This window comes from Anoplopoma fimbria, chromosome 23 (genome assembly GCF_027596085.1).
Source record: "Anoplopoma fimbria isolate UVic2021 breed Golden Eagle Sablefish chromosome 23, Afim_UVic_2022, whole genome shotgun sequence".
Lineage (NCBI taxonomy): Eukaryota > Metazoa > Chordata > Actinopteri > Perciformes > Anoplopomatidae > Anoplopoma > Anoplopoma fimbria.
The window spans coordinates 17,402,091-17,428,821 of record NC_072471.1 but is presented as its reverse complement, the minus strand read 5'-3'; the positions used below and the strand labels follow the sequence as shown (position 1 = coordinate 17,428,821).

Sequence of the window (26,731 nt, the reverse complement as noted above, 5' to 3'; positions counted from 1 at the left end):
ATTCCAAGATATAAAACCATTAATCGATAACAAAAATGGATGTCAATAACAATCTCAAGGTGTTTCAACAAGACGTTTGATTTTGAGACAGATGCCAAAAGGGGACAGATGCCTTTCTAAAATCCAGCAGGGCATCAGTTTGCTCCTTTTGGTCCGCCGTGTGTTTACCAGAATGTTTGGAGAGTCACCAGTGTATTCATTCATTCATATGCACAGGTCTCTGGAACTCATGCCTTTCCCTTCGTCTTTCAGCTCAAGACGACCAAACGAGTGTACAACTTCTGCGCCCAGGACAGCACGAACGCGCAGCTGTGGATGGACAGCGTCCAGAACTGCCTGTCAGACGCCTAGAGGAGGCGGGACTCTTTAAAAAGAAAGACAGGAGCGATGCAACCAGGAACTAATGAGCGGCGCCCGACGGGACCGGACCAACGGGACGGGGAGGGGAGGGGCCTTTCACCACTTAAGCTCCGTTCTGTTCATTTGAGTCGAACTAATAACCTTTGCGTCACCACGTTTCAGTGTTTTTGTTATATATAAAAGATACCAGAAAAAAGTACAAAAAAAAGAACAATGTCCGTGAAGAACCAGTCGTCTCACCAAGTCGCTGCAGCCCCCCCCCCCCGACAGTCTGACCACTACGTGCGCGTGCACGAACAGACTTTAATGGAGCACGTCGCAACTCTGACGCGTCCTGCGGCTTGGACCGGCGTCAATATTTTTCCAGAACCTCCACCTTGTAACCCGCTCTCCCTCCTATTAAAACCCGCCCTTCTGTAGGACTATCCGGGGGAGGAATGACAGAGGAGCTGCGGTCGGGTCCACGACACAGGGAGCCCCGCCCGGCTGGACCCAACACAACCCCGAGGACCACACGTGCCGACGGCTCGCCTCTCTTTGCCTCTCACTGCCTGAGGGAGCCCGTTTAAAGTATGTCCACAAGGACGCTGCAGCTGCGAGGGGGAGGGGGGGAGGCTCCTAAATTGTTCATGAAGGATTTCTTTTTTTTTTTTTCCTCCTCAAAAATCTTACATTTGTACCAGAGAGAGATAAACGCTCAGGCAATGACGTTACATACAAACAAACATACAAATAAATATATTTACTGTGAAAGCCATGAATCAGTCGCAGAGATCAAACCAGGAGAGTCTGTCAGGTATGAGCGTGTCGGTGAAACTGTTCCTGAGAGTGTTTACAACGTAGACCCCCCCCCACTAAAACAAACCCTGCTTTCGCCCGCGTGTTTTTAAATCAGTTACGACCACTATTAACGCTCAGACATTTTTTTAAGGGATGCTGTAGGAAAAAGGAGGGATGCGCTATCTATAAAAACAAATACACAATCTATGGAAGGAGATCAGGATGGAGGGATATTAAGTGGAGGGATACTAATGGGAGGAGTGATATGACGGGACGCCATAGTGCTCAACGTGTTTGTTAAAGGACTGTTCAGGATTTTTTTTCAACCTAGGTCTTAGTTTCATGATGGGGCAGTCTAAATATGCATTTTGTTTGCTGGAGTTACATGTTCTGAACAACGGAGTAATATACTGGACATCACAAATCTATACTAACTTTTGTCTGGACTCTTATACGATGTAATTCAAATACATCTGGAAAACCACGTGTCTCCAAAACATCAACCTTTCATGAGCTTAGAAAAAAATGATAATTTCAGCTTTGTGTCAATGCACACAATGTTTTCTTTAGCTTTAATCTGTTAGACTTTTCATCTAACTATGGAAATAAGACTCAGGTTGAAAAAAATGTGTAATTTTCCTTTAAGGATGCTGGGAAATGGAAAGTCATACACATAGAAGCTTCCATCACATGGCCTCATGCTTAAGTGTCTCAGATATGAACGTGAAAGCTCAGAATCACTGCTCCGGTTTCAGACACCACTGTCCCCTCCAGCTGCAGCTTGTACATGGACGGGTCTGCGTCTGTCAGAGAGCTGCAGAGACACAGTACGTTTATCTGGAAGGTTTCAAACATCAAGTCACTTTTTTTATTTTTTATGTCAGTGGTTTTGTCAGACTGCCCCCTCCCTCCTGTTCTCCACCCACACACACCACTCTGCCCCACACTTGTTAACACAAATCCTGCTATGTAAAATAAGGTTCTACTGCTGTCTTTTGTTGAACTTCAAATTTGAAATTGTAGATTTTTTTTGTGTCTAATAACTCCTTTGTATATACTACTCCAGATTTGTATGTAACGTTTATGGTAGTAATTTATTTAACTTGTCTCCTCAGTAAGAAAGTTCCTCAAGCACCACTTTATTTTTAAAATTAGGAATTCAATGTGCCATTTGTTTATTTCTGTATTGTGACTAATGCTTTTTTTTCTTTTTTTAAATGTACAAGTAAACCCTTGATGTTTTTTTTTATTTTTTTTAAACACAGTTGTCCTTACGCAATAACCAGAGATAGGTCTGCATCCGTTAATGCAAGAGTGGAGGCCTCTGGGCTGCTTAGATCTGACGCTGTTGCTCACCCACAGTGATGGGATGTTCTGGATGTAGGTTGCAGTCACAATAGATGTGGACAGAGGAAGCTCTTCTGGTTCTGCCAACCGGGCTGCTGATAGCTTAATAGACCTCCTTTATGTTCAATAAATAGTCCGTGACAAGATGAGACATTGTGATAAGTCAGTCTCCATCATTAAATGAAAAGCATCAGAAAGTTCATCTAAAGAAAAAGGAGTAGCAAAAATAGGGCCAATTTTGGTAAAATGGAAAAAAAGCATGGATCTTATGGAAGAGGGTATAACTCGGTAAAACGTTTTGAGATAAAAGTTGTAAATTTATTAGAAAAAAAAAATCACATTTTCAATATTCTTTTTTTCTCAAATTTATGACTTTGATTTAAGAAAGAATTCTCAGAATGTTAGCTTCCTCTGTAGTATTTTTTTTCTTTTACAAATTTGATGGATCCCAGATTGCTGACAGTAGCTGCCTGCTCCATTGTATTAATACGTGAGATAATAACGTTAAACAAGTCCTAGAGCGTAGGTATCCTGTAGGTATCCTGTGGTGTTTTCATTGTCATCATTCCAACAGGCAGACGGACTGAATCACTGCTGCGTTGGTTAAAGAGACTTCAGCGTCCATGAACCGTTTGCTGGAGGTCTGGTGACCAAAACAGCTAAAGTACACAGCCAACATTATGACCACACATCGTTAAGTTTCAGGTGACCTTGTGCCTCTAAGTTATTCTCCCCCCGAGGAACAGATGGACCAAAAGTGACAGCAGGCAGAACCGTAGGAAGACTCAGAGTCCTTGTGTTCTGATTGCAGTCTGCATCCAGTTAGACCCAGCTCACCTTTTAACTCTAGTGTACTCATCTCTCCATGGTAACGCTCTTAAACAGCTAACATTAACCACAACGACATGACTTAAAACTTTTTATTTATATTTCTTCTTTTCTTTTCTTTTTTTAAATTAGAAATGAATTTCTGAGCCGGGTTATGTTGTCAATTATGTCAATATAGTTTTTAGAATCCAAATAAAAACTGTGGGTTTAAATGTTCATCCGAGAAGTGTGTATATTAAATAATTTCACTAGTTTCACCTTGGATAGCACACCAGATGCATTTTTATTTTTCAAGATGTTTCTAAAATAGCTATTTTAGAGTGGAAAAAGCATTTAGAAACAGTCTCCACATAACAGCTGAGTATTGTTTAAATACCTTTCAGACAGCCATTTGTGTCCACTTATTTTTGGTATGCTAAAATATGTAATAAAGTCATAGTATAGTTTGTCACATAGTCATAGTAAACTTTTTATGACATACTTTTTTCAAAACACGTTAGACGGTGGTTGGTGTATTTGCGCCCCCCTGCGGCCAACCGCGGCATTGCAGCGCTGCTTAATTGGCACCTGTTGATGACGTCATCGTAATTAGTAGCAGCTTTGACGGTGTTCTTTTGAACAAGTGGAACTTTAAGTTTATCTTCTTTCTTTGCTTTGGGTTGTTATAGAGTTAATTAACTCATAAACACACGTCACCGTTCGTTTAATTCATCAATTGAAGACCGCTGGACACCAAACCGTGAGTAACCTGCTCAATGAGCGACACAAACATTGTCGTGCACGTTTCTTGCCGACCGAAATGTCATTTGGGTATCGTGAGGGAACTAAATAAACTAAAATAAAGTTTTATTTTATTTTTTTAAAGCCTGTTAAAATAAAACGCAAGAAAAGCAACTCTGTCAACATTAATGTATTAGAGCAACTTATTTACACCTATGACAATCTGAGCATTTCTTATGTTATTAGTGTTATTCAATAAATTGCCCTTAATGCGCATCAAATACCAACCCCTGGTGATGAAAATGCTATTTAACAAGACATGCTCATCACAAAGATTTAAAAAATAAAGGTGGAAACATTTATTGAATGTGCTCCTTCTGGTGAAAAATGTGATGCAGCCTCATGAAATTAAGAAGGAAAAAGAAAAAATCATCCACTAACTCCCCAAGCAGAGCTGCAGAGGACGGGGATTGCTTGCGTGTGCTGCCGCATAAGAATAAGAAAATTGAATTAGAAAAGGAAGAACTTGACTTTAGGCCAAGCTATTGATACTGATGTCACTGAAGCCATGAAGAGAAGGAATGATGACAAGCAACAGCTGCAAATTGGAATATGAATGTTTACAATCTGCTCAGCTGGCTTCATCTCCACCTACAGAGAAAGCAAAAGATGATGATGATGACGATGGTGGCAGTTATTGGGACGATGATGCGGATGACAATGAAGAAGAGGATGAGGATAACCCTGTCTTCAAAAGAGCCAAAGATCTGAAACAAAGTGCAACCACGTTAAAACATGATGCAGTTAGCTGCAGTGGAATGCGAGATTAGCCTAGGACAGACACAGGCGCACGATCACAGGATCCTCCCGGTGAAGACAATAAATCATGCTACCAACATGAAGTGTGTTGGTGGTATCAAAGCTCCCATATAAACTCCAGGAGAGGTGGAGGACAGCAGCTAATGGTCACAATGGACACGATAAGAAAAGAGCCCAGTTCAGTCCATGTGGTTGAGTTAAGTAAGTCTCACCATGGATCCATCCGTTGTTGTATCCGATAAAGACAATAAAACCAAACATTCCAAGCTCAGAGTTGCTCCAGTTTATAGAAGAAGTAGCCTCGTCACCATAGCAACTTCAAACCACTTAGTTCAAGCTCCAAAGTCAACCACTGCTCTCAAGTTCTCCCAGCTCAACATCAGTTCTTCAGCCTTGTGCATATTACGATGCAATCATGGATGAGAAATATGCATGAATTTTGGAAAAATTAGTCCTGCTTAAGAGATCTTATTCCTGTCTCACCAGAGGACAGCTTATCAGGAGTTGAAGTAGAGAAGAGAATGATGTGCAAAATCCAGTAAAGACAAAGTGTCTCCTGTTTTGAATAAAGGCACTAAATCAAGTCTGATCATACAGACAGACGCCCTGTGACCTTCTGCACTGATGCCCTCACACAGCAGTTACAAGTCCAAGGAAAGAAAACGAGAATCCTGTCCCGCACTATGAGTCAAAAGAAAAATAGTTAGAAGTTTACGAACATGCCATGAAGTGAGCAGTCTTGATGGAGAGGGATTACTTTAAACTCCCTTAGGTACACCCAGGATGAAAGTCCAGTCATGTAAAAATCTAATCACAGGTGAAGTGATCAAAAGATAGCACAACTTAAAATAAGTCCGTATACCTCACAACTAGTTTATCTTCTTTCTTTACTTTGGGTTGCCGTGGCATTTTCTTTTTTGGTTGTCATAGCGTAGATTTACGCACACGCGTCAATCTATTCCCAAAATTTGACAACTGCTAGACATCAAATCATGAGTAACCTGCTAAATGAAGGAGGCCTTATCCCAAAAGGTAATGAAAAGCTATAGTATATAAAGTCAAAAAGTAGGGATGCACCGATCCAGCTGTTCAGTCCCAATGGTGATACCTGTTTGGGTTCAGTATCAATCAATGAGCTGGATGTCTCACGTCTTATCATCAGGCTTGGTTTAGAAATTGATTAAAATGTATCAAATAAATACATGGATATAAATGTACTGAATTGTTATCTACGAAAACAATGGTTTATTTAATTCTCTTGCCTGGTACACCTGGGGGAAATATCTGACTCATTAGCTGCTGAATGCTAACTGTCTGGCTGTTGGTGCTGAGCATGTTGTGTACAGTGGGTTTACTGAAATGACTTAGAGCGGTAAGAGTGAACGTGGGCTGTAAAACCAAAACAAGGACCTTAAAGATGCTAAACCAGTCCATAGAGTTGAGGGAAACCACAGCGAGGTGATAATTCTGTGGGTTTATCATTACAAGGGGCAACTTTCACACACACAAGATCATTTCATGCACCGGTTATTTAAAAATTGTGATAAGGTGCTATGAAAACAGGATAATCCACATCTGTGAATGCTGGCTGCTTCTTTATTTGGTCAAAGTTCCATTTTTTGCTGTGAAGATCTGAAGGTTGCAAGCAGGACACTCACATTTCACGCGTTGCTTTCCGACATTAGAAAAAATGCTGGAAACATTAAGGCTACGATTTTTTTACTATTTTCACTAGGATCAATTCCATATCTCAGGTGTCTACAAGTTGAATTTCATATTGCACTGAGATATATTGAAATCAATGGCTGCCTTGAATTTAGAAATGTATATAAAATAAGGATACGCTTGGAAAAGTGGTTATAACAGAAATATAAACCCAATTTCTAGTTTAGGGACTAAACATGAAAAATCTGCCGTTCAGCTGACTAGGACTTTGTTCTGTGAAAAGTCGTACACTGCCCTGTCCTTTTTAAAGGGATAGTTCAGATATGTGGGGTTGTAGCAGGTACCTATCTTTAGTAAGTGTATACCCTAGACCTGTTAGTAGTTATACAGGTGACTTTGGAGGTTTAAAGGGTTAATTCAGATTTACCAAAGTCACATAATACAAACTAACTAACCGATCGAGGCAGCAGTGGACCAGAAGCTTCAGTGTTCTGTGAGGTAAAATGAAGTCTAGTGGCTTTGAGGAGAGCATAGATGGATATAACAGCTTCTAAAGTAAACCATTAACATATTCTAAATATAAAGACTTAGACTGATATAGATTATTTCTTAGGTGTTTAAATTACGTCCACTGCAGCAAGTTGCTACATCTACTGTGTTAATACACTGACGATGGAGAAGTATCTCATACAAACACTTGTAAACATCTGAACTCTCCCTTTAACCACAAACAGCACCTCTATGACTTTGATCACACCAGCATCAGTTGGTCCTGAGCATAAAATACCTCACACACAGTGGTATGTTGTTAAGTGGCTGACCTCTGACCTCCCTGTAAACCTCCTCTCTGGGGTATGTGCTTGTCTCAGTCACTCTCCTGACAGCTTTGTTGCACCTGTTGGGGGAGTGGGGACAAGCTACACCTTTTATCATCTCCATATAGAGACCAGTGACCTCACAGAGGTCTGATCCACCAGAGGAGCTGTGGGGAGTGCAGGGTCTTTAAACTGAACGTCACACAAACAGGCAGCTGGATCTCTGCAGAGGTGGAAAGACAACAACCAGACGGGCAAAGCAAAGCTTTTGGTATTAATGTGGTCAACCAGACACTTTTAATTTCAAATTTGTTTTTTAACAATGATCGTAGAACCTGATCGCTGTCAAATGATTGAAGTACACCAAAGAGGCCTGGAGCTCTGCAGAACCCAGACCTGCCCTCTTTCCAATCCTGCTGCTCAGAGACAAATAAAATTAAAACTTAAAAAACAAACATACAGCATCACTCTTACCAGAGGCCACTCTCGCCCTGTGAGTAAGTGCTTGGTGGAGAGAGAGAAAAAAGGAACAGACAATAGTACTCTCGAGATTGCTTGTAAAATTACTTTTAAATGTAGATAATATTTGAATATAGGTAGATAATGTTTGGTTGATTTAAGGGGGGTAGCAATAAGAACTTAAAGGTCAATACAATCAGAAGGTCTTAGCTCACTAGCTAGGTCAACAGAGAACCGGTTATACATGCACTAAAAGAAACAAAAACTAAAATTTAAAAAATCAGAACGATCAAGTTGAGATTATATCCAAATTTATGGGCCCCAAACTACACCAAATCCAAGTCTCCAACGCTAGATTGATTCTTTTTAAAAAGACAATAAAATGTTGAATTTCATTTTTTAAATATAAATGGCTAATTGACATTATTGCACACGAGCAAGACAGTAATACTATTAGAGCTCTGTTCAACGACCCGCCCCTCCACCTCCTCCTCGACCTTCCTGAAGCACTTGAGAACATTCAGAAACCTGGTGATGAAGGACAACAAGAGATGTTCCATCAACAGCTACCAAAGAGAGAAAAGAACAACGGAACCAAAGGATAAAAACCTTGATCTGGGTGAGAGGACAGATAAGACAGCCAGCAGAGATGAGGGGAGAACACTTACATTGTGCTATAATGTACAGTAAATGGCTGCATAAGTGCTTTTTCTTAAGCTTGAAGAAAAAAAAAATGTTTTCCAAAAAAACAAAAACAAAGTATTTATTGTTGAGGCATCATTAAAAGTTAGCCTGTGCTATCCATTCAGGGGTGACCATGTAAAATCCCTAACAATGGGATTCCAGCGGCTTCGGACAAGTGGGAGAGAAATCTTTCAGGACATAGAAAAATAATAATGATGATGTTACCCCTCGGATTCTGTCGCTGCTACATTAAAACCGCACGTAATTATGTGCAACATCAAAAAAAGGCTTTGAAGATGATTCCTCTACCCTCCTCTGTCTGTTGGTTTGTTTCTCATTTTTCATTTTTTTTTCTTTTTTTACATGTTCCGCCGCCTCATTGGTGTCGGTTGGCAGTGTCCAGGTCCAATAACATGGCCGAGTGATTCAGTAAAAAAACACCGTAGTTGCAGTGAGGTTATTTAGGGGAGGAGTCACTCTGGAGGAGGCCGACAGTCCGCGGCACCGCCTCTGATGGGTTTAGCAGGGCAGCTCAGACCGGCCCATTGACCGACACTTCCTGGGGCAGAGGCGTTTCCTCTCTGTCAGGAACAGAGGAACACGGTCACACAAACATAGAACCCTGAGAGGATGAGCATCTACTGGATGTTGGTTTAACTGGGAGAAAACACACGGCAACAAGGACAAACTATACAAAGTCTTTTGACCCGCCTCCCTCCCTGATCAATGAATTTGTGACCAAATTAACCTGTAAAACAGTCAACTACTTTTTTGTGCAGCTGCACAGCTGGAAACAGTTCCTGTGCGGAACTTTGAGTCCATTAGTCTCCAGATTCTTTCTAAATAAATTGATTCATTTTCTGGTCCAGAAAATGTCAGAAAATAATAAAGAAATCCTCACCCAAAGTAATGTCATCAAATGGCTTTAGTCTGACCAATGTTCCAAAACTTAAATAATATGAATACCATAATCAAATAAATATAGCATTGAATACATTTCTCTAGAAAGAGTAATCAAAGAGTTAGGTTGTAATTCCAGCTTGGGCTGTCCCCTCTTAACAAATAAGTTGACTTAGTCAATAAGTTGTTTTTATGCCTTTTTTCATGCTGAATAACTTATTTCAAGAAACCCATGAGCACATATGGCAAACAAAAGATTTAAAGTGGTGTTTTGTGTGATTATTTGTGGGAAACTGAAAGGTCGACTAAATTAACTAGCTGATTAGTAGACAAAATCGTATATTTTAAGAACTAACACATTAAGAGCTTGTTTGGTTGCAGTCAGCACAACCAAACTTGTTTACAGTGTCAACAGAAGGGCACGTACTTCCTGTCTGTCTGTGTGGTAACGGGTGAATCCTCAGCAGGCTGCTGCTCCGACGCTTTAGGAGGATCCGACAGAGAGAGCTTCTCCAGAGACACCGGACTCTCCTCACTGCAGGACACACACAGACAGTCACCAGTTAGTCCACTGCAATATACTGTCAGGTTCAAGTCATTCAGTGTCTTTGAACTTTTGCTTCACTTCTGTTGACTCTTTGTTCTGTGGCTGACCTTTGACTGAGCAAAATGTCAGCCACAGTAAAAGAGAACAACATTTTCTATTTTGGGCTCAATAAACAGAGCAATCTGCGATTCACATACACTCTGGAATTAGAAAAACGTACACTATCCCAGTACAAAAACGTACACTATCCCAGATAACTGTAGTACTACCCGGAGCCTTCCTCGTAGCACTTATTGCACTCGTATTAGTTGCTGCACTTACTGTATTCGTATCAGTTCGCTGCACTTATTGAATTTGTATTTGTTTAGTGCACTTATCCTATTCGTAGTAGTTTGTAGCACTTACTATATTCGGATTAGTCTGTTGCAATTATTGTTTTCGTAGTAATTTGCCTCTGCACTATACTTTTGCTCTGGTTTATGCTTTGAGATGCTTGCTTAAGAAAGGAGATGCACTTATGACTTCTGGTGACTAGTAGTTCTCTTGAATACCTATGTTGAATACACTTCCTGTAAGTCGCTTTGGATAAAAGCGTCTGCTAAATGACTGTAATGTAATGTAATGTAGCTGTGTGAATCAACAGGGGAAACTAATGATTCTGTACCAGAGGATTAAATGCAGGATTTTCCTTAAACAGTGGTTAGACTCTCAATCATCACTTATGACCCACTAGAAATGCGTGGTGCTGTCTGTAGCTAAAGAGGTCTGCCCTCTGCCTGGATTTCTCTTTCAAGTTGTTTTACTGTTAGGATGTTCCCGGCGTCAGTCTTTTGACACTGGGTGTGTAGCACGCATCCAAGACGGAGCAAACATAAATGACACGGTGCTGAAAAAACTTGGGATGTTAATTATTAATATTAACTGATGCTACCAGCTTACAGTTAGAAGAATGTAAAAAATAACAAAAGCTGAAAGGAGAAAAGCTGGTCCACCTTAAAGATCAGCCCACCTTAAGTGCGCTTTTGAGCTAGATTTGTCGCTAACTTCAGGGCTAACCGAGTTAGCCTGCTTTGCGCATACACTACAGCTGGTTAAATGATTTACCTGTTTGTGAACCAGGTTATTGTTGCAGCTGGGAGACTTGTTAGGCACTTTAACCACAGCAGCCCTGAATGCAAGGCCCTAATCTTGACGATTAATGATCAGTTAACAAATGTCGGCCATCGGTCAAAAAAATTGTTCTAGAAACACGCAAGTCTATCGAGGGAAACACCAAGCGGACAATCTCAATCTAAAAGGAGAGTAAATCTGGGGTCAGTTTCAATTTTGCTGCCGTGTGTTAATACGTTGGGGTGATTAAAAGGAACTACAGTTGCTCATTGCTTTACCTAAAGTAGGATTTTTCCCGACTGCAAAAAGTAATAACATTGTGTTTATTACCAATTCACTACCGAGCTGTCAAGCGACAAACTTCTTTTACTTTCTGAAGTTGCAGATCTCAGTTTCTGTAGAGAACCAGAGAAGCTCCGAGGATGTACTTTACTTAAAAAAGGCAAAACTGAATGAATCCAGTAATTTCAAATCTTAGTCCAGTCTATAATTACCTCTATGTGGTGATTATGTTTCAAATATAGATGTTTCTACACACACAGACCAGCTTTTTGTGTGTGGCTGCAGAGTGGACTGGTCACCAGAAGAAGATTTCACCACTCGGCATCTGACGGCAGAGCTTACAGGTAAAAAGATGCAAACCTTTTGAGGTCAGCTGTCTTGTTGACGGGGGCGCCGGCTGTTTCCGAGGCGACGGGCGCTGTGGGAGGAGCAGCAGCGGCATTTTTGTCATCCTCCTCGCTGTCAGATCCCCCTGATGAGCTGCTGTCTGAGGCCACGAGAGGAGCCTTCTTCCTTTCTCCCACTGGCCAAGCTCCAGAGGAGGCACGAACATCTGCGTACACAAACACAAAAGGGGGAAAACACAAGTTTGTGCTTTTTGAATATGATGTGTTTAAAGTTGTTCAGGGGCTTAAGTATGCATCTCTGAGAGACAGAGGCTGGTGTCAGCTGAGCTCTAAAGATGCACAGAAACACTCACCACTCTTCTCTTGGTTTGGTTTGGCTTGTTTTTCTGCGTCACCGCTGCCCGAGTCCACAGGAGAGCTGCACCTGGGATCAGTCTCTGTACTGTAGACCACCAAGAGGAAAGCAGAGAGGCGTGTTAACAGCTGGTAAAGAATGACAGTCTACGTTTTCATCGTCCTTTACTTTGGCAAGCTTTTTGTTTTCCTCCCAGTATTAAAGCTGAGGTACTTCAGCCATAGCACATTTGTATTCACAAACCCACTATAAGAGACAAATGTTCGGTTGAGTGTTAACTTATGTTTTGGGGGAAATTTTTCCAGTCAGGAAGTTGTCCCTTTGAAAACTTAAGCCAAAGTTTTGAGACAGTTGAGTAACTTACAAACAATGTGAAATTGCCACGTTCACTCTCCATACAAAACAAAAAAAATTACACAAATTTAAATTATTATAAGAGCCTTCCTCAAGTCTACACGCAAAAATAATAGCTCCTCCTTCTATAGAAGGATTAGGGTTAGGGGTAACTATGGAACCGAAAAAACTGCTGTCAACATCTACACTAGTAAACTAATAGTCCCTTTTGAAGAACCACGCATATTAGACAAATAAGTCTGAACGATTAAAAAACAGCTGTGTTTGAGACACAATACATCCTGTTGTTCTGTGTGTTTACTGCTGCGTCACTGTGATGTTTGAGCTGGATGGTATGAAAGTGATATGGGGAGGCAGATTAAGTGTTTAGCTTTAGCTGCATGGTTTGCGTTGAATCGGTGCTGGTCAAAACTTTGCCTCTAATGTTTCTGAACATTTAGAAAGGCACTGCCCTGAGAGTAGAGACTCTTTGCCAACTGGAACAATCGGGAAATACATTTTCTGTCATTGTTTCCCTTGAAGTCAGTCCTAGCAGACCTGCTAATTTGGGTCAAAATGTTTCGCTTCTCACCCGGAGAAAGGCTGGAACTCAGTGAAGGTGGCCCAGCCACTTCCCTGCGTCTCTGCTCCACTCCTGGATGAGCTGTCCCACCCTGCTGGGGTTTGGGATGCTGTAGTCCCTCCAGAGTCCCTGAAATGTGCTGTCCACCCTGGACCTGGAAACATGACAGAAAAAAGAAAAAGACTTTCAAACTAAGACAAGAGGCTATTCTCAAAATTCCTAGTTTACATGAGATTAGGCTGTGTTCTGTGGGTAGCTGCTGTCCTCTAACCGACCTGTTTCTGATGTGTTCTGCTCACAGTCCTCGTCCTCATCAGATTCAGATCCCTGGTCCCGCTCCCTACCTCCGTTCTCCAAGCTGCTCCTGGAGCTTTCCTCTGAGGTTTGGGAGACCCCAAACCTGTTGGAGTGACGATGGATCAAAGTTGAGAAAAGATGAAAGGGTTAACAGACAGAAGACAGAAATGCTTGGTGTTCTAAAAACTGCTGTGACGGGATCAAAATCTAGAAAACAATCAGGTTTACCTTGTTCTGGATTTAGCTTGTGTTGCATAGTTCATCTCCTTCTCCTCCCAAATGTCCTCCTCTTCTTCAGCATCATCAAACTGGCGTATCCTCTCTTTACAGCAGGCTTCAAAAGCAGCCGCGTTGGCCTGCACACAAACAGTCATTTGAATGAAGTCAGTAGGTCGTCTTTTTGCCACTATGTCTAATAGACAGATTATCAATATGCCGAAAGTTTAAGTCAGTTGTTGTCGGGACAATTAGCAGTAACTGTAATATTAATATCACTGACAGAAAGAGCAGATTAAGTACAAGTAATAGTTACACATTTTCTAATTGAGACACAAACAACAGGAAAACACTTACACTATTATCATCAGCATCTAGATTGAAGTTTATTTCGGCAATTCTGTCAAATGTGGCACTGAGGAAAGAGAACAAGAGGTATGTAGGTTAGTATGATGCTGTGGAACAACTGAACAGGTTACACAACAAAGATTGACACACCTACACTGAAGTATTTACATTATACAAGTATCAAATCAAACAGTCTAACTGACAATGAAGGAAAATGTTCCTGAGCTCTGGTGTAGAGGTGTTTTGTGTTCTGTTCAGGTTGGGATTCATAGTGATTCAATGCCCAGCAGCAAATCCTTAAAGGGACAGTTCACCCTAAAATCAAAAATACAAAATGTTCCTCTTACCTGTAGCTCTATTTATCAATATAGTTTTGGTTGACAAGTGTTAGATATGTCGTAGAAATGTACCTCTTCTCTCCAACAAAATTGAACTATAAGACACTGGGCTTGTGGTGCTTAAAGCAGCAAAAACATATATTTGGAAAACTCAACAGCAATGGCTCTTTCCAGAAATCATGACCCGGTTACTCAGGATAACCCACAGACCTTGCGAACTACACCCACCAACTGTATCACCAAGCACCTACTAATGGACGAGAGGCTCATGACATTGCGAGATGTAGACATTAACGGCGTACTCCTCGGCAGAGCTGTAACATTAGCTAGCTCAGTGGTGCTATGTGGGCTAGCAGTATCGGTTAGCTATAAACTATAAACACAAGCCATCTCACACCAAAACAATCTAGATTGATCAACATCACCACAAGTAAGAAGAAAAATGTGTGATTTTTAATCTGGGGTGAACTGTGACAAGGGCGACCAGCCGTCTAAGACTTTTACTACTTACTTTATGTTTTCATCGTGCTCGCTGAACTCCTCGTCATTGAAGCCAAACTGATCCACAAAGTTGGCAGTCATCTGTTGGATTTGATAGTCAGAGAAGGCCTGGGAAGGTCAAAAGGTAACTTTTTGAGGTGATATTGTTATAGATATTGTTTTATTTTAAAGTAACAGTGGTATGTCACTTTGTCTCCACGGTGGTATCGACCCTACCTGCTGGAGAGACAGGTCGTTGGGGAAGGGGCTCTCCATGTCATCGTCTTCACTGGACGAGTGCATGTTGTGGGTGCTCACCTGTGTGTGACACAGTGCAGAGGGTTTGATCAATTTTACACGGGACACATTTGAACATCATGTTGCAATTTTAATAACAAGTGCTTTAAAAAATGTACTTGTGCAAACTTAGTATAGAGAAAACAAATACTAGTATTTGTCCCTTGATATAAAACTCATCATGGAAAACGTTAAAACTTAAAAATGATTTCCTTTTAAGTTACACCAAGTGCATCATAATAAAGTCCAGCACCGAGCCTCATACTGCATTTTTATTTTATTTTAAGATGCATGCTAATAGTCTTTTTGAACACCATGCCACTTCCATGCAGCAAATTAATTTTCTTGCAATGTCCGTCTGCAATTATAAACACGCCTAGTTCAGTTTCCTCCTCCTGTGATGACATTATTATCTGTGACCTCACTTTTAATCTCAAAGTGATTGTTGTTAATCAATTCAAACAACACCCTTGACTTTTGTTGCTTATTATCTTAGCTTTATTAAATGACAAATTTGAAAAGAAAAATCAAATTTGTGTAGAAGCTGTAACATCTGCTCTGACACTGTGCTGGGCTGCTCGGTCCTGTCCTGAGTAACTGGCTGCTCTGAACACAGTGGGCTTAAACTGGGAGAGAAGAGGAAACGAGAGGAAATTAAAAGGAAGCTTTGCTGCAGAAAGACCCGAGTGCTACTGAGTGATATCTCACCAACTCGACCGTGTTCCTCCTGTTAGTCTCTCTCAGCGTCTCATCCACGAAGCTCTCCCAGCGACCTCTGCAGTCTTCTGGCAGCTCTGCATAGTCGGGGACAATCATTTTCACTGGCTTTTCAGTTAACTCAACTTCTGTTAACTCCTATTTGGCATCAGGCCAACTGCAATATCTGCTTACCTTTGATGAGGTCAGTGATCTGGGCCTGTACTGGTCCTTTCTCCAGGTTCTGGACCACCATGTTGGCAATTCTGGTCAGGTGACCCATGTTGCCCCTCCTGGTGCCGCCCTCACCCCTGAGATTCACAAGTACAATGACCTTCAATTGGCGTAAATCCTCACTGCAACACCACAACTGCGCTTGTAACGACTAATCTGTTATACACTGATAATTTGCTGATATTTAGATCCAGGAGCCAATGTGTTAAGGTTGATATCAGAAACGGTTACCAATCTAAAAATTGCTACATATATTTTGTCTTTACTTTAATCACAGACTCAACATCAACTAGCATTAGCGCCACGTGGTTTTAGCCTCCACCAACTGTCAAGTTACAGTTTAGTTTGTCTCAAATTTGATGCTCTGTGAGATGTTGTCACAATTAGCATATGAATGCTCAAGCTATGGACAAAAACTTGTGAGGACACAGTGACCTTTGAGCACCAAAATCTTATCGCTCATCATTGAGTCAAAGTGGTCGGTTTTGCCAAATTTGAATAAATCTTGTTCATGAGAATGGGACCGACAGCGCAGAGGCATAATAAAAACAATATGCTATTTTTAGTATGGCCTAACTGAATGTCATTTTCATTCAAATATTCAGAGCTTCTATTGAGATTTTTGAACAAAGCGTTGAATGTCTGTCGTCATATTTTATGTTGTCATTACCCTGTTATTGTGGTCATATTCAATTCAATTCAGTTTATTTTGTATAGCCCAGAATCACAAATTACAAATTTGCCTCAGAGGGCTTTACAATCTGTGCACATGCGACATCCTCTGTCCTTCCCTCACATCGGCACAGGAAAAACTCCCCTAAAAAAACCCTTTAACAGGGAGAAAAAAGGAAGAAACCTATGGGAGAACGACAGAGGAGGGATCCTTCTCCCAGGATGGACAGAATGCAATAGATGTCATGAATGAAAATGGAATATAAATGTAATTTATATTCCATTTTGATACAAATGTGTAAGTGAGCACACTGCTTTGCCGCGGATGTAAAGACATCCTTACTGTATTTTATCGTTCTCCTCCCAGGCATCAAGGATCCTCTGTACCAGTTGACACTTCTGGAAGAGCTGAGGTTCAACAGAAACAAAGAATGAAGGGGAGTTATGGAATTAATGAGGCAGAGCACCAAAACAGTCGAGAAAAGTTTAGGGTGATGGCAAAGTCAGGAGGTCAAGCTTCTAAAGCCACCTACATGTGCTACGAGGGCGTTGTGGATGGAGGCCTGTGGGTCGCTGGTCCTGCCCGTCTCCACTGCCTCCCCCTGCACCTCAGGGCTGGATTCTGCAGGCTGCCCGTCGTGGTTCTGGAGGCCCGGGCTGGGCCGCTCCTCCGAGGAAGGATGGCTCAGGATTGCCGCAACACACAGCTCCACTTGGAAGTGCAAAAAGTTATTCCAGGAGTATTTGAAGAACAGATCCTATTGGGAGAGAGAGATGGAGAGCAATGTCGGTGACATACTGCGAAAAGATTGCGTGAAAGACAGAACTGAGAGCAGCACTGAATTGACACCTTCCATAACAGCATACTGGTACTAATGCTTACTAAGTGCATGCCAGTTTTTAAGCCAATTACTCCACATGGCTCTGTGACCTTCTAACATGGTTATTTTAAAAAGTCATGGTGGTAATATCTTGACAAGAGATGACTTCTCCAGTGACCCCATGCTAGTTAACAGTGGAGGGTTTGACCCCCCCCCTCTGCTGCACTATACACAAAGCTCGATTGGTCTTATATGAGCCTGCTCCAAATAAGCCACACCCACTGCCCTTTGGTCAGGTGGTGCGATTAGGTAATCAGTGCTCCCCTGCCTCACGACCAACCTTGTGCAATTCTGACGCAACTTTTTCCAGATAAAACAAACAGAATCAGTTGAAACCATGGTTCTAAAGAAAATGTAGGAGCGCTCAAACACATCTTATTCACTATGTGTGCAATGATAAAGAGGAGCTAAAGAGTTTCAATGTGCAGAGTCAAACTAGGCTTAGCCTACCAGTAGTAGGTCCATGGTGTCAAGATTGCAGAGCTCCTGGCAGATAGTGGGGGCACTGGTCTGCAGCAGGGCGGCCACCAGCCTGGCCACGTGAAGGCGGGCGTTCCCCAGCGGCTGCTCAAGAAGGCCAACGGTCGTCAATATTGCACTTTTCTGCAGAGGGAATGTGAAAAAGACAATGTTGTTTTGATACACAAGAACCCAGAGTTTCAATGCTATAACCGTACCAAATCAATCATATACTAATATAAAATACCATTCACAAGTGCCTATGTTTAAAATGTATTTTGCTTCATGACTTGTCACTGCTCTGTGGCTTTACCTTGGGAGGATCCAGAAGAAGCTGCTGGAAGTCCTTTAAATGGGGCTCAATGGCATTTAAAATACTGCTGTTGACAGTGTAAGACCTTTCATAACCCTGAGAATACAGATCCATCAGCCCTTCCAACCTGGGACATACAAGCAGACAGAAACATTAGACATGAAAGCTCCCAACATTTACAATGGAAAAACCTGACAGGAAACACTTTGACTCACCCAGACCTCCTGGTCTCCAGTAAGGTAAGTAGCACTTGAGTTCCGTTAACAATGGAGGCCTCACTCCTCTCCCCCTCAAACATGTTCTTGAGGAGCCCCGCTACACTGTCCTGCCTGAAAGACAAGGGTTTATCTAAGTACCAAGAAGACTCAAACTAGACAATGTTGACAAGATAATGAGTTGTTCTCCTGAAAGACCAAAAATGATTTAGCATTTCTTTGCTACTGTTGATAATGTTGAATAATTTGTGCAATCCACTGTGGATATTAACAATCATTCTGTCCGTTTATGTATTTAAGTCACTGTTGTTTTTTAACATTTTGTATTTATTTATTATAAGTGTGTGATTACTTATCTATTCTTATCTTTTCTACTAATGTCTCTTATCCGTTTGTTTGCACTATCCCCTCTGCTGCTGAAATCCTGCAAATGTCCCCGCTGTAGGACTAATAAGGATTATCTTATCTTACTGATGTGTGGAAACTCATGGGTGACGTGTTGTACACCGACGATGCATTATGAAGGGCACAAAAATCTAAACTGTTGTCGAACAGGCTCTGCCAGCAAAGCCTTGTACGCAGCACAATAATTTAAAGAACTCTGTGCTGCACATTGGTAGTCAACGACGACATAGGAGTGTTTCCGTTTGTTTACAATCCTTGCTTGTGTCGACATGTAAGAGCTCTTTCCAAGTCTACAGTCAAACTTAGTCAAAGACAAAAAAACATGAAAAGAATCTGCCAATTATGTGACACCATTAACCAAGACCAGATGGGAAGCAGAAGGTTTGACTGGCTTAGTCATCAAACAACGTCGATCCGGTGCCATGTTTTTATTTTGTTTCTAGTGTACTGCAGCCAGATAAATGCCAAGTTTTTCAATACACACTCAATCTAAACGCCACTGGACACTTTTCCTCTTCAAACTCAAACCAAAAGGCATTGTAAACTTACGACTCTAGTACAGCCAATAGTGGGTCGGCCTCCATATTCTCCTGCATTTGATTGGCCTGGTCTCGACTAAGGCGGATGATGTCACAAAGCGTTTGCGATGCATTTGATTGTCTCTGAAACGTGAATCAATGAATTAGAAAATCCTAATGAACTTCTTTTATATAATGTTAATGCATGTGTACAGAATAATAGCCTTTCAATCTGACAAAGAGAGCATCATGACAACATGGTGACAGGACACTCACCTCCTCATCTTTGCCAGTATGGATGAGCTCTGTGAGTCTTTGTACCAACTTCTCCTCGTTCAGCCACTGGGGGGGGGGTTATAAAAACATAAATGGTGTTAGATACATTAAGAGGTGCTCAATAAGAAATTCAGAGCATATCTATGGCCTCCACACAGCTCTCAACATGATGATGGCTGAGCCCGCGGCTTGCAGCTAACCATGCTAACAATGCAAAACAACAGCAACAGTGCCAACAGTGATAACCTTGGGGAGAACCTGAGGGTGGGCGCTATGCTTCCACAACGACAGCTGTAATAACTGTATGTGCCCAGAATGACAGCCATGAGCTAGCCTGTAGGGCACATTCACATGCACTAAAATGCACATGAAAACAAAGCATAGAGAAGCTCTGATTACAACACACACAGAGAGTGACTTCATTCTCTGCTGAGGAAGACATTACTCCAATACACCTATTATTGACAACAGTTGTTTTCTGCTATATCGATGTTCTGAATATCATATGGAGAACCTTTAAAGAATGGTGTTATATTTATGGGAAGTACAGTAGCGCTTACATGTAGGACCTCCTGCCTCAAGGGGGCAGGCTCCACACAACTGATGAGGCGAAGCAGCAGGTCCATCATAGCAGAGGCATCAATATGTTTCAGCACCAGACCAATGAAGCCTTCCTTTTTCTTTAGAAAGGTAATCACCTGGAAAATAAAACAAAGCACTCAATACTTTTGGTTCCACATAGCAGCACCAAGCTGGGTGAATCTGAATGTGCGATAGTTAACTATTTAACTTACTAAAATTTTCCAAAACACCACACTTCTTTTAGCTACTGTACGTCAGTATTTTGCTATCCATTAAAATGAAATAACAGTGATATTGATTGCTTATTTACATTCCCTAAAATTCAGAAACAATTGCTCAAGCATATCGTTATCCATTATACCTGTTCGGTTTTCCTGGCAATGAGATTGCCGATGGTTTTGCTGAAGAAGCTGGCCAGTAGCGGGTTGAGGGGTGGGTCCTGCTCCAGGAAGTGATAGAGCACCTCAAGGAGGGACTCGTCCGCGCCCAACTTATCATTTATGATGGACACATCTGATGTCAGGAGCTCACAAGCGATGTTGGGAAACCTTACAAAAAGAAAAAAAATACAGAATGACAATGAAAAGAAGTCGGCAGTGCAATTGTTGATTTTAAAGTGGAATTTTCAATGTATCGATTATAATAAATGTAATCTTAATGGTTCCTGTGGAGAATCTCCCTGACTGAAGCAGTGAAAATAGGATGTAACAAATTAAAATAAATAAATTCAAAGCAGAAAGGGTACTGAACACAAAAAGTAGCTATAGTTAACTTATTTTATTTTCTAATATTCTTTTTAAGAGAAACGATGAAAGGAGATTTAATAAACTTCTATACATCCTCAATAGAAAAAAGAATGAGATCTCAGTTAAGCAAATACTGCCCTGATTCCTCCATCTAGTGAAAACTCATGGACAAAATGAACCCTGAAAAGAGCTGAAACATTTTGTCGTGTCTGGCTCATGGTTTATCCTTTTCCTCTTCTTCTATTCATTTTAGGGAATCTAGTTTATTTCTTGCATGGGAACTCTTTCAAGTTATCTGATAAAAATGTATAACAATAAAATACAACATAAAATCTGCCTTGTAATTATAATAGTTTATAATGATGGCACTGACTCTAACCACACACGGTCTTTTTCCCCGTTCACATTGTCGTACTGAAACTCCTCATTAGTCCCTGTCATCATCTTTTGTGGCTGCGAGCACTCACTTAAAACGGCTCCGCTCCTCCAGGTCGGCGGGGGGCTCGGTGGTGATGAGGCTGACCAGCTCCTGCATGCAGTGGTCCTGGGAAAGGAAGAGGAGTAGCCGGCGGTTTTGGGCCTTGCACTCCTGGAGGACGTCATCCTCCTCCATCAGCTCTCTCAGCGTCACGTCCTCCCTGTCCAGCAGCTGGTCGATGTGGGAGGTGGTGTGCAAGTCGAACTTCCAAAACATGGTGGCCGCTGGGACGGGGGACACAGCCCTGGGCCGCGGGACAGTGGAGTGAGGAGAAAGGGAAGGTAAAGGAAAAAAACACAGAGGTGAGGAAGGTGGGGGAAAACAGAGGGCCCAGCAGTAGCCAGAACAACAAAAGAAAGTAGGAAAGGGAAGAATGGAGGCATTGGTGGGGAAGGAAGCAAGGGAGAGAGATGGATGTAAACAAAGCTGTAAAGTAGAGAATTAAACCCATAATAGCTGGAACAACAAGACAGCACTATCATTTGCAGTGAGTCCTTAAATCACACACTATGTTTAGAGGGGCTGCGACATTGTGCCATTAATTAAATAAAAAAATGTGTAAACAGCATTTTCTAATAATATTAACTATGATCTAATTAAGATGGATTATTCCCATTAAGGCTAAATAAATGTTTAGGCCATGTATAGACTTTGATGAAGACTTTACGGAAGTTTTCAAAAGGTTTTTCTTTGGTTTGGCCTTTGTTATTCTAAATTTGCAAGTGAATGCCAACAAATGTTATATCAAGTTTGGGTCTGATGTTAAATACTGGAGGGTAACTGATGCTGAGATGTAATATGGAAGTGACATCTTATGTCACTAATCAAGCTGTGCTCTATAGAATTTAAACCTAAAGCAGGAATTGAACACATCTATTGGCAACTCATGTTCATAATACTACATTGTTTACAATAAGGACAGTTGCATTAATGGGGACAAGGTAAATGAAGTCATGGACTGTGCAATTACAAAAAATGCCACACAGTAAAACGCTCACACTTACCAGTGGATGAAATGTGGATATCTTTAATCAGACCTCCCCCACGGGCAGGCAGGCATTTGTGTTTGTGCAGACGACAGAGAGTGTGGCGAGGCCTGGCATTTATCAGCATGGGTCTCCTCTTAAAACGCAGGCCTCTTTAGGAGATGAGACGCTGAGAGGCTCACCATAACCTGCACCACATGAAGCACAGCGAAGATTATTAGATCAACTGTGCAACTAGATTTGAGAAGAAATAACACTGTTAATAAAACCATTCAGACATCATTTAAGATATGCATAAATGCTATATGTGAATGTAAACATGAGTAAGAGTTTATTCCATTAAACAAACAAAGTCACATTAAAAACATATCAAAGCACTGTAACTGTAGCACTGAACATGATTTAGATATTTGATTAAAATAAAATAAAAATCTAGATGATATCTCGCTCTGGGTCCTACGTGGCCATGACAGACACATCAAAGCAAAGTTGTGATGCAAGCTATATTTCTTAGTGCAGAGGTGTTCAACTGTCAAAACGTGTCTATACAACTTTACTTATTTTATTAAAGAAACGATAACCATAAAACATTTAAAATGTAATTTAAAAGGCATTGCATTGAACTATCCGCACGTGCCAGGGGCTAAATTTATTTTGCGGACATCCCTATAATTAACCGTTTAACAACTTCAAACACATTTTGGTGCGTTTATCATTATACAATTATGTTGTGAATGTGCAAAAACGTTTTGTTCAGAATCGCAAAATCTTTTTCAAAATAAGATACCAGATATATCACGATTGAGAACACAAATGGTATGATAAAGTTTACCTACATATTAGGCTATGTTACATTAATGTTAACTTCTGGAAATTACAATGAAAGATTATATCAAGTTACCATGCTGACACAAAAAAACTGCATCTTACTGTTTTTTTAGAACTACACTAGTATACAACACACCGCCGCTGTGTGCATGCTCATCTTCTATACTCAGACAACTGCTTAACAAGATTTGTTCAACATCTACTTCTCCCGTCCCATCAGCAGAGGCTTTTAAATTCAGACTATCAGATAATGGTAAATGGAGAATAGCTATTTGATGCTTTAGTGACAACACAAGCATGTTTAGTTTGTTTTTCCTTGTGTGGTTACCGTGGCGGCTAATCTAGACAACCTAACACACCAGAGGCGACAAAAAAAAAAAAAGACATCTCCTGGCTTCGTCAAACCTAGAGTGTCTCTCTGAGCAACATGCTTTCAACTGTTGATCATGGAAGTAAAACTGAAGGGGGAAATCGAAGTGCTTCCTCCTTTTTCGTTTCCTTTTTTTCCTCAGGAGGACCCTTTCATGCACATGCAGCAGCAGCGTCCATCTGGCATAAATTTACAGAGTACACAAGTGCAATAATAACCCGCCGAACGCTCCCTGTGGACATTGAGCAGGAAAGCAAATGCTTGACTTTACATCCAAAATAGAACCCACCAGAGGCAACCTCAACAAAAACAGTCTACTGGCACATTTACAGACGTTGAAAAGCGGAACAATGGCACACACTGAGGGCAAACATGTGGATGTTGTGAGCCAACAATACTCTGTAATTAGGTAATTTAAAAGCAGTGAAATCAAGCAAAAGAAAATTCCACCTTCACTTTTACATGCGCTCTCTTTTACTTGCTGAATGTAATTTTAAAGATGCAACTGGTGACATCTGAATGTTTTTCTCATATTTTACTAGAGACCTATTGACTTACACTAACGAAAAGGTAAAACAATCAGCAATGGTGCACTTCTAAGGACAAACAAAAACCAACAGCTTGATTCAGCCTGTGCTGCTTATTTGCACTTAGATGCACTGAAGTTATAAAATGATGTTAGAAGAACTGTATCTAATGTTTGATACACAGATGATGGTCCCGACATACTCTGAGTTCTTTAGGAGAATAGAAAGCCTGATCCTGGGGTTCTTCCATTCACGTTATTGATTACCTTTGGGTGTGTTGGCTGTCAAACAAAATAAGCCATTGCTTCAGACTTTGATAACTTGAGATGGGCACATTATTTTCTAACAGGTGATAGCTAGTGATACATGGAAATATTTCTAAATGGCAGAACAACCAAGTACTAAAAATTGATGTACCTGCATCACTCCTTTATAATATTTTGGTAGGTAAGGCCCCTTCCTTACCTACCAAAATTTATTAAGACCGTCAAACTGGGGTGGCTGTGGCACAAATTGGGGAGGCTGTGGCACATGAGGTAGAGCGCTTGTCCCGTAACCACAAGGTTGGTGGTTCAAACCCCTCTACCGGCAACATGTCGAGGTGTCCTTGAGCAAGACACCTAACCCCAAGTTGCTCCCCGGGAGCTTCATTGCAGCCCACTGCTCCTCCGGGATGGGTTAAATGCAGAGAAATAATTTCCCCATTGTGGGACTAATAAAGGCTTAATTATTATTATTATTATTATAGCTAGTGATACATGGAAATATTTCTAAATGGCAGAACAACCAAGTACTAAAAATTGATGTACCTGCATCACTCCTTTATAATATTTTGGTAGGTAAGGCCCCTTCCTTACCTACCAAAATTTATTAAGACCGTCAAACAATTAAAGACACACTGGTGTGTCGGTAAAGCCATGTTAACTGAGATACTGCAGCTTTGGCATGAAGTGCACATCAACTGACTTGCGGTAGGAGCTCAGATTTCTGTTTACTTCAACTCCAGTGGAGACACCACCACCAAATAATGCTACATTAAAAACAAAGCACGAGGTATATGTACTTCCTCGTGGTTAATTACACTCCACACAGTAGTCTATAAGCACGGGTCCCTTTCTTCTTTGTCCATCCGCAAGTCACGTTAAATGAACCTTACTGGTGTTTTACGTTACTTGACTTCAGAAACCAGGAGGGAGTCTGTGTGTTGGCCTCAGCTCACTGAACAACACAACTTAAACAACTTCTAGCTCGTTAGTTACCAAACACTAACCATGTTTTGCAAGATCGGCGGTATGATAAAGACCAAAATGAGAAAATAAGTTACGTAACTTATGTAGCCTGCTCTCAGCCACAGAGTTCAACGTAACTCATCGACTGTGTGACGTTGAGTCCTGAGGCAGTCTTAGTTAGTTTATTAATGAACGTGAACTATTAATTGTCGGCTTTAGGGCACAAAGTTACCAAATAAACAAGTCAGCTCCGTCCACGGTAGTTCCTCCTTCGCTGTGATTAGCACTAAGCTAACGTAATCAGCCTCCTGAGCTCACTTAGCCAACTTAAACAGCTCTCCTTAACTTAGGCTCAACTTTGTAGCAGCAGAGTTCACCTTAGCTGAAGCTCAAACTCGTGACGACCCTTCCGACCAAAACTTACCTTTGATTAAATGATGCCTCTGCTATTCCTTCCGTGTGTATTATACTGTTTGCTCAGTTGTCCGTCCAGCCGCCAGCCAAGCTAAGTCACTAGCTACCACGGCTAACTGTTAGCTAGCTGCGTTAGCTAGCACACATTAGCCTGTGAGCGGAGTGATTTGTTTTGAAGAAGGGGTCAGTCTGCGACAGCACAGGCAACTGTTAGCTAGCTCAACTTAGCTAACGTTAGTCAAATGTGCCTTTGAAGTCTATCAAGTAAACACTTCCCCAACATGAACGGCTACCTGACATTAAAACAACCGCTATTATTTCAGATAGAGGGTATTATTCGTACTTACGCGCAAAGTAATTCAAACGCGGGGATAAGTTTAGCATGCAAAGCAGGAAAAACTCAGTCATATTTTTCGAATCAAAATGGCGACATGGTTACGGGAGCGCGCACTAGACCTGCACGGTGGACGCGCACTGACTCCAGACCGTGAACACAGCGGTGCGACACTGTGACACTGTGACACTGCTCGTCTCCAGACTGTAACATTGTTCCTTCAGGGACCCATTTATGTGCCATACATTATGGTATTCTAACTATGCAGTACTATATCTGCGCTTATATGTGTTTAGACACAGTTATAAGATGTGTTATGTAGGTTTCAATGTACAGAATCACAACTATTAATTTAAATAAACAAAATGTAGATGTTGAGGTTTGTGTTCTACTTTATCCCCTCTTCTTTTAGTTCGATTAAGTTGGATATAATACTGTAGTGCTCACTTTAAGGAGGTACTTCGACCCGAGTGTTTTGATGCTTAGTCTGACATCTAATCTTGGAGTATTAGTATTAAGATATATATATATATATATATATATATATATATATATATATATATATATATATATATATATATATATATATATATATATATATATACTTACAGACTTATATACTGTAAGTCGCTTTGGATAAAAGCGTCTGCTAAATGAC

General features: G+C 41.1%; 2 protein-coding genes across 6 annotated transcripts in view; one reads left to right on the top strand and one right to left on the bottom strand.

Moving 5' to 3' along the window:
• sbf1 (SET binding factor 1) overlaps positions 1-2,723 on the top strand; it is a 56,868-nt gene extending 54,145 nt beyond the window's left edge. For all 3 annotated transcript variants that reach the window (XM_054624237.1, XM_054624238.1, XM_054624236.1), the window contains one exon: positions 253-2,723. In XM_054624237.1, coding sequence (XP_054480212.1) covers positions 253-351 — 99 coding nt within the window. In that variant the 3' untranslated portion in view covers positions 352-2,723. The remainder of the gene's footprint in view (positions 1-252) is intronic.
• Positions 2,724-6,419: 3,696 nt separating this feature from the next.
• On the bottom strand, positions 6,420-26,266 carry ppp6r2a (protein phosphatase 6, regulatory subunit 2a). Of its 3 annotated transcripts, none has more exons than XM_054625088.1 (25): positions 26,087-26,266; positions 25,750-25,928; positions 22,390-22,559; positions 21,375-21,629; positions 20,523-20,709; positions 20,140-20,277; positions 19,580-19,645; positions 19,335-19,447; positions 18,381-18,494; positions 18,166-18,292; positions 17,844-17,996; positions 17,046-17,270; positions 16,856-16,920; positions 15,802-15,917; positions 15,619-15,731; positions 14,851-14,931; positions 14,645-14,715; positions 13,805-13,862; positions 13,460-13,587; positions 13,210-13,334; positions 12,944-13,088; positions 12,017-12,105; positions 11,677-11,869; positions 9,805-9,912; positions 6,420-9,058 (listed from the first exon to the last, which is right to left on the bottom strand). In XM_054625088.1, exons 4-25 carry the CDS (start codon positions 21,599-21,601, stop codon positions 9,010-9,012), a joined length of 2,691 nt encoding a protein of 896 aa, XP_054481063.1. In that variant the 5' UTR covers positions 21,602-21,629; positions 22,390-22,559; positions 25,750-25,928; positions 26,087-26,266; the 3' UTR covers positions 6,420-9,009. The 3 variants fall into 3 exon arrangements, with proteins under 3 accessions (XP_054481063.1, XP_054481061.1, XP_054481062.1); XM_054625086.1 differs by having other exon boundaries at positions 6,421-9,058; positions 14,645-14,742; XM_054625087.1 differs by having other exon boundaries at positions 6,422-9,058; positions 14,645-14,742; positions 15,619-15,704.
• Positions 26,267-26,731: the final 465 nt, after the last annotated feature.

What these genes read in the sequence shown, in the direction of transcription:
- ppp6r2a (XM_054625086.1), bottom strand. Translation starts at nt 21,601, where the DNA reads ATGTTTTGGAAGTTCGACTTGCACACCACCTCCCACATCGACCAGCTG. An exon ending in ACAACGCCCTCGTAGCACAT is followed by an intron (nt 16,921 to 17,045) that starts GTAGGTGGCTTT and finishes GTTGAACCTCAG; the next exon opens with CTCTTCCAGAAGTGTCAACT. An exon ending in GATCACTGACCTCATCAAAG is followed by an intron (nt 15,732 to 15,801) that starts GTAAGCAGATAT and finishes CTGAAAAGCCAG; the next exon opens with TGAAAATGATTGTCCCCGAC.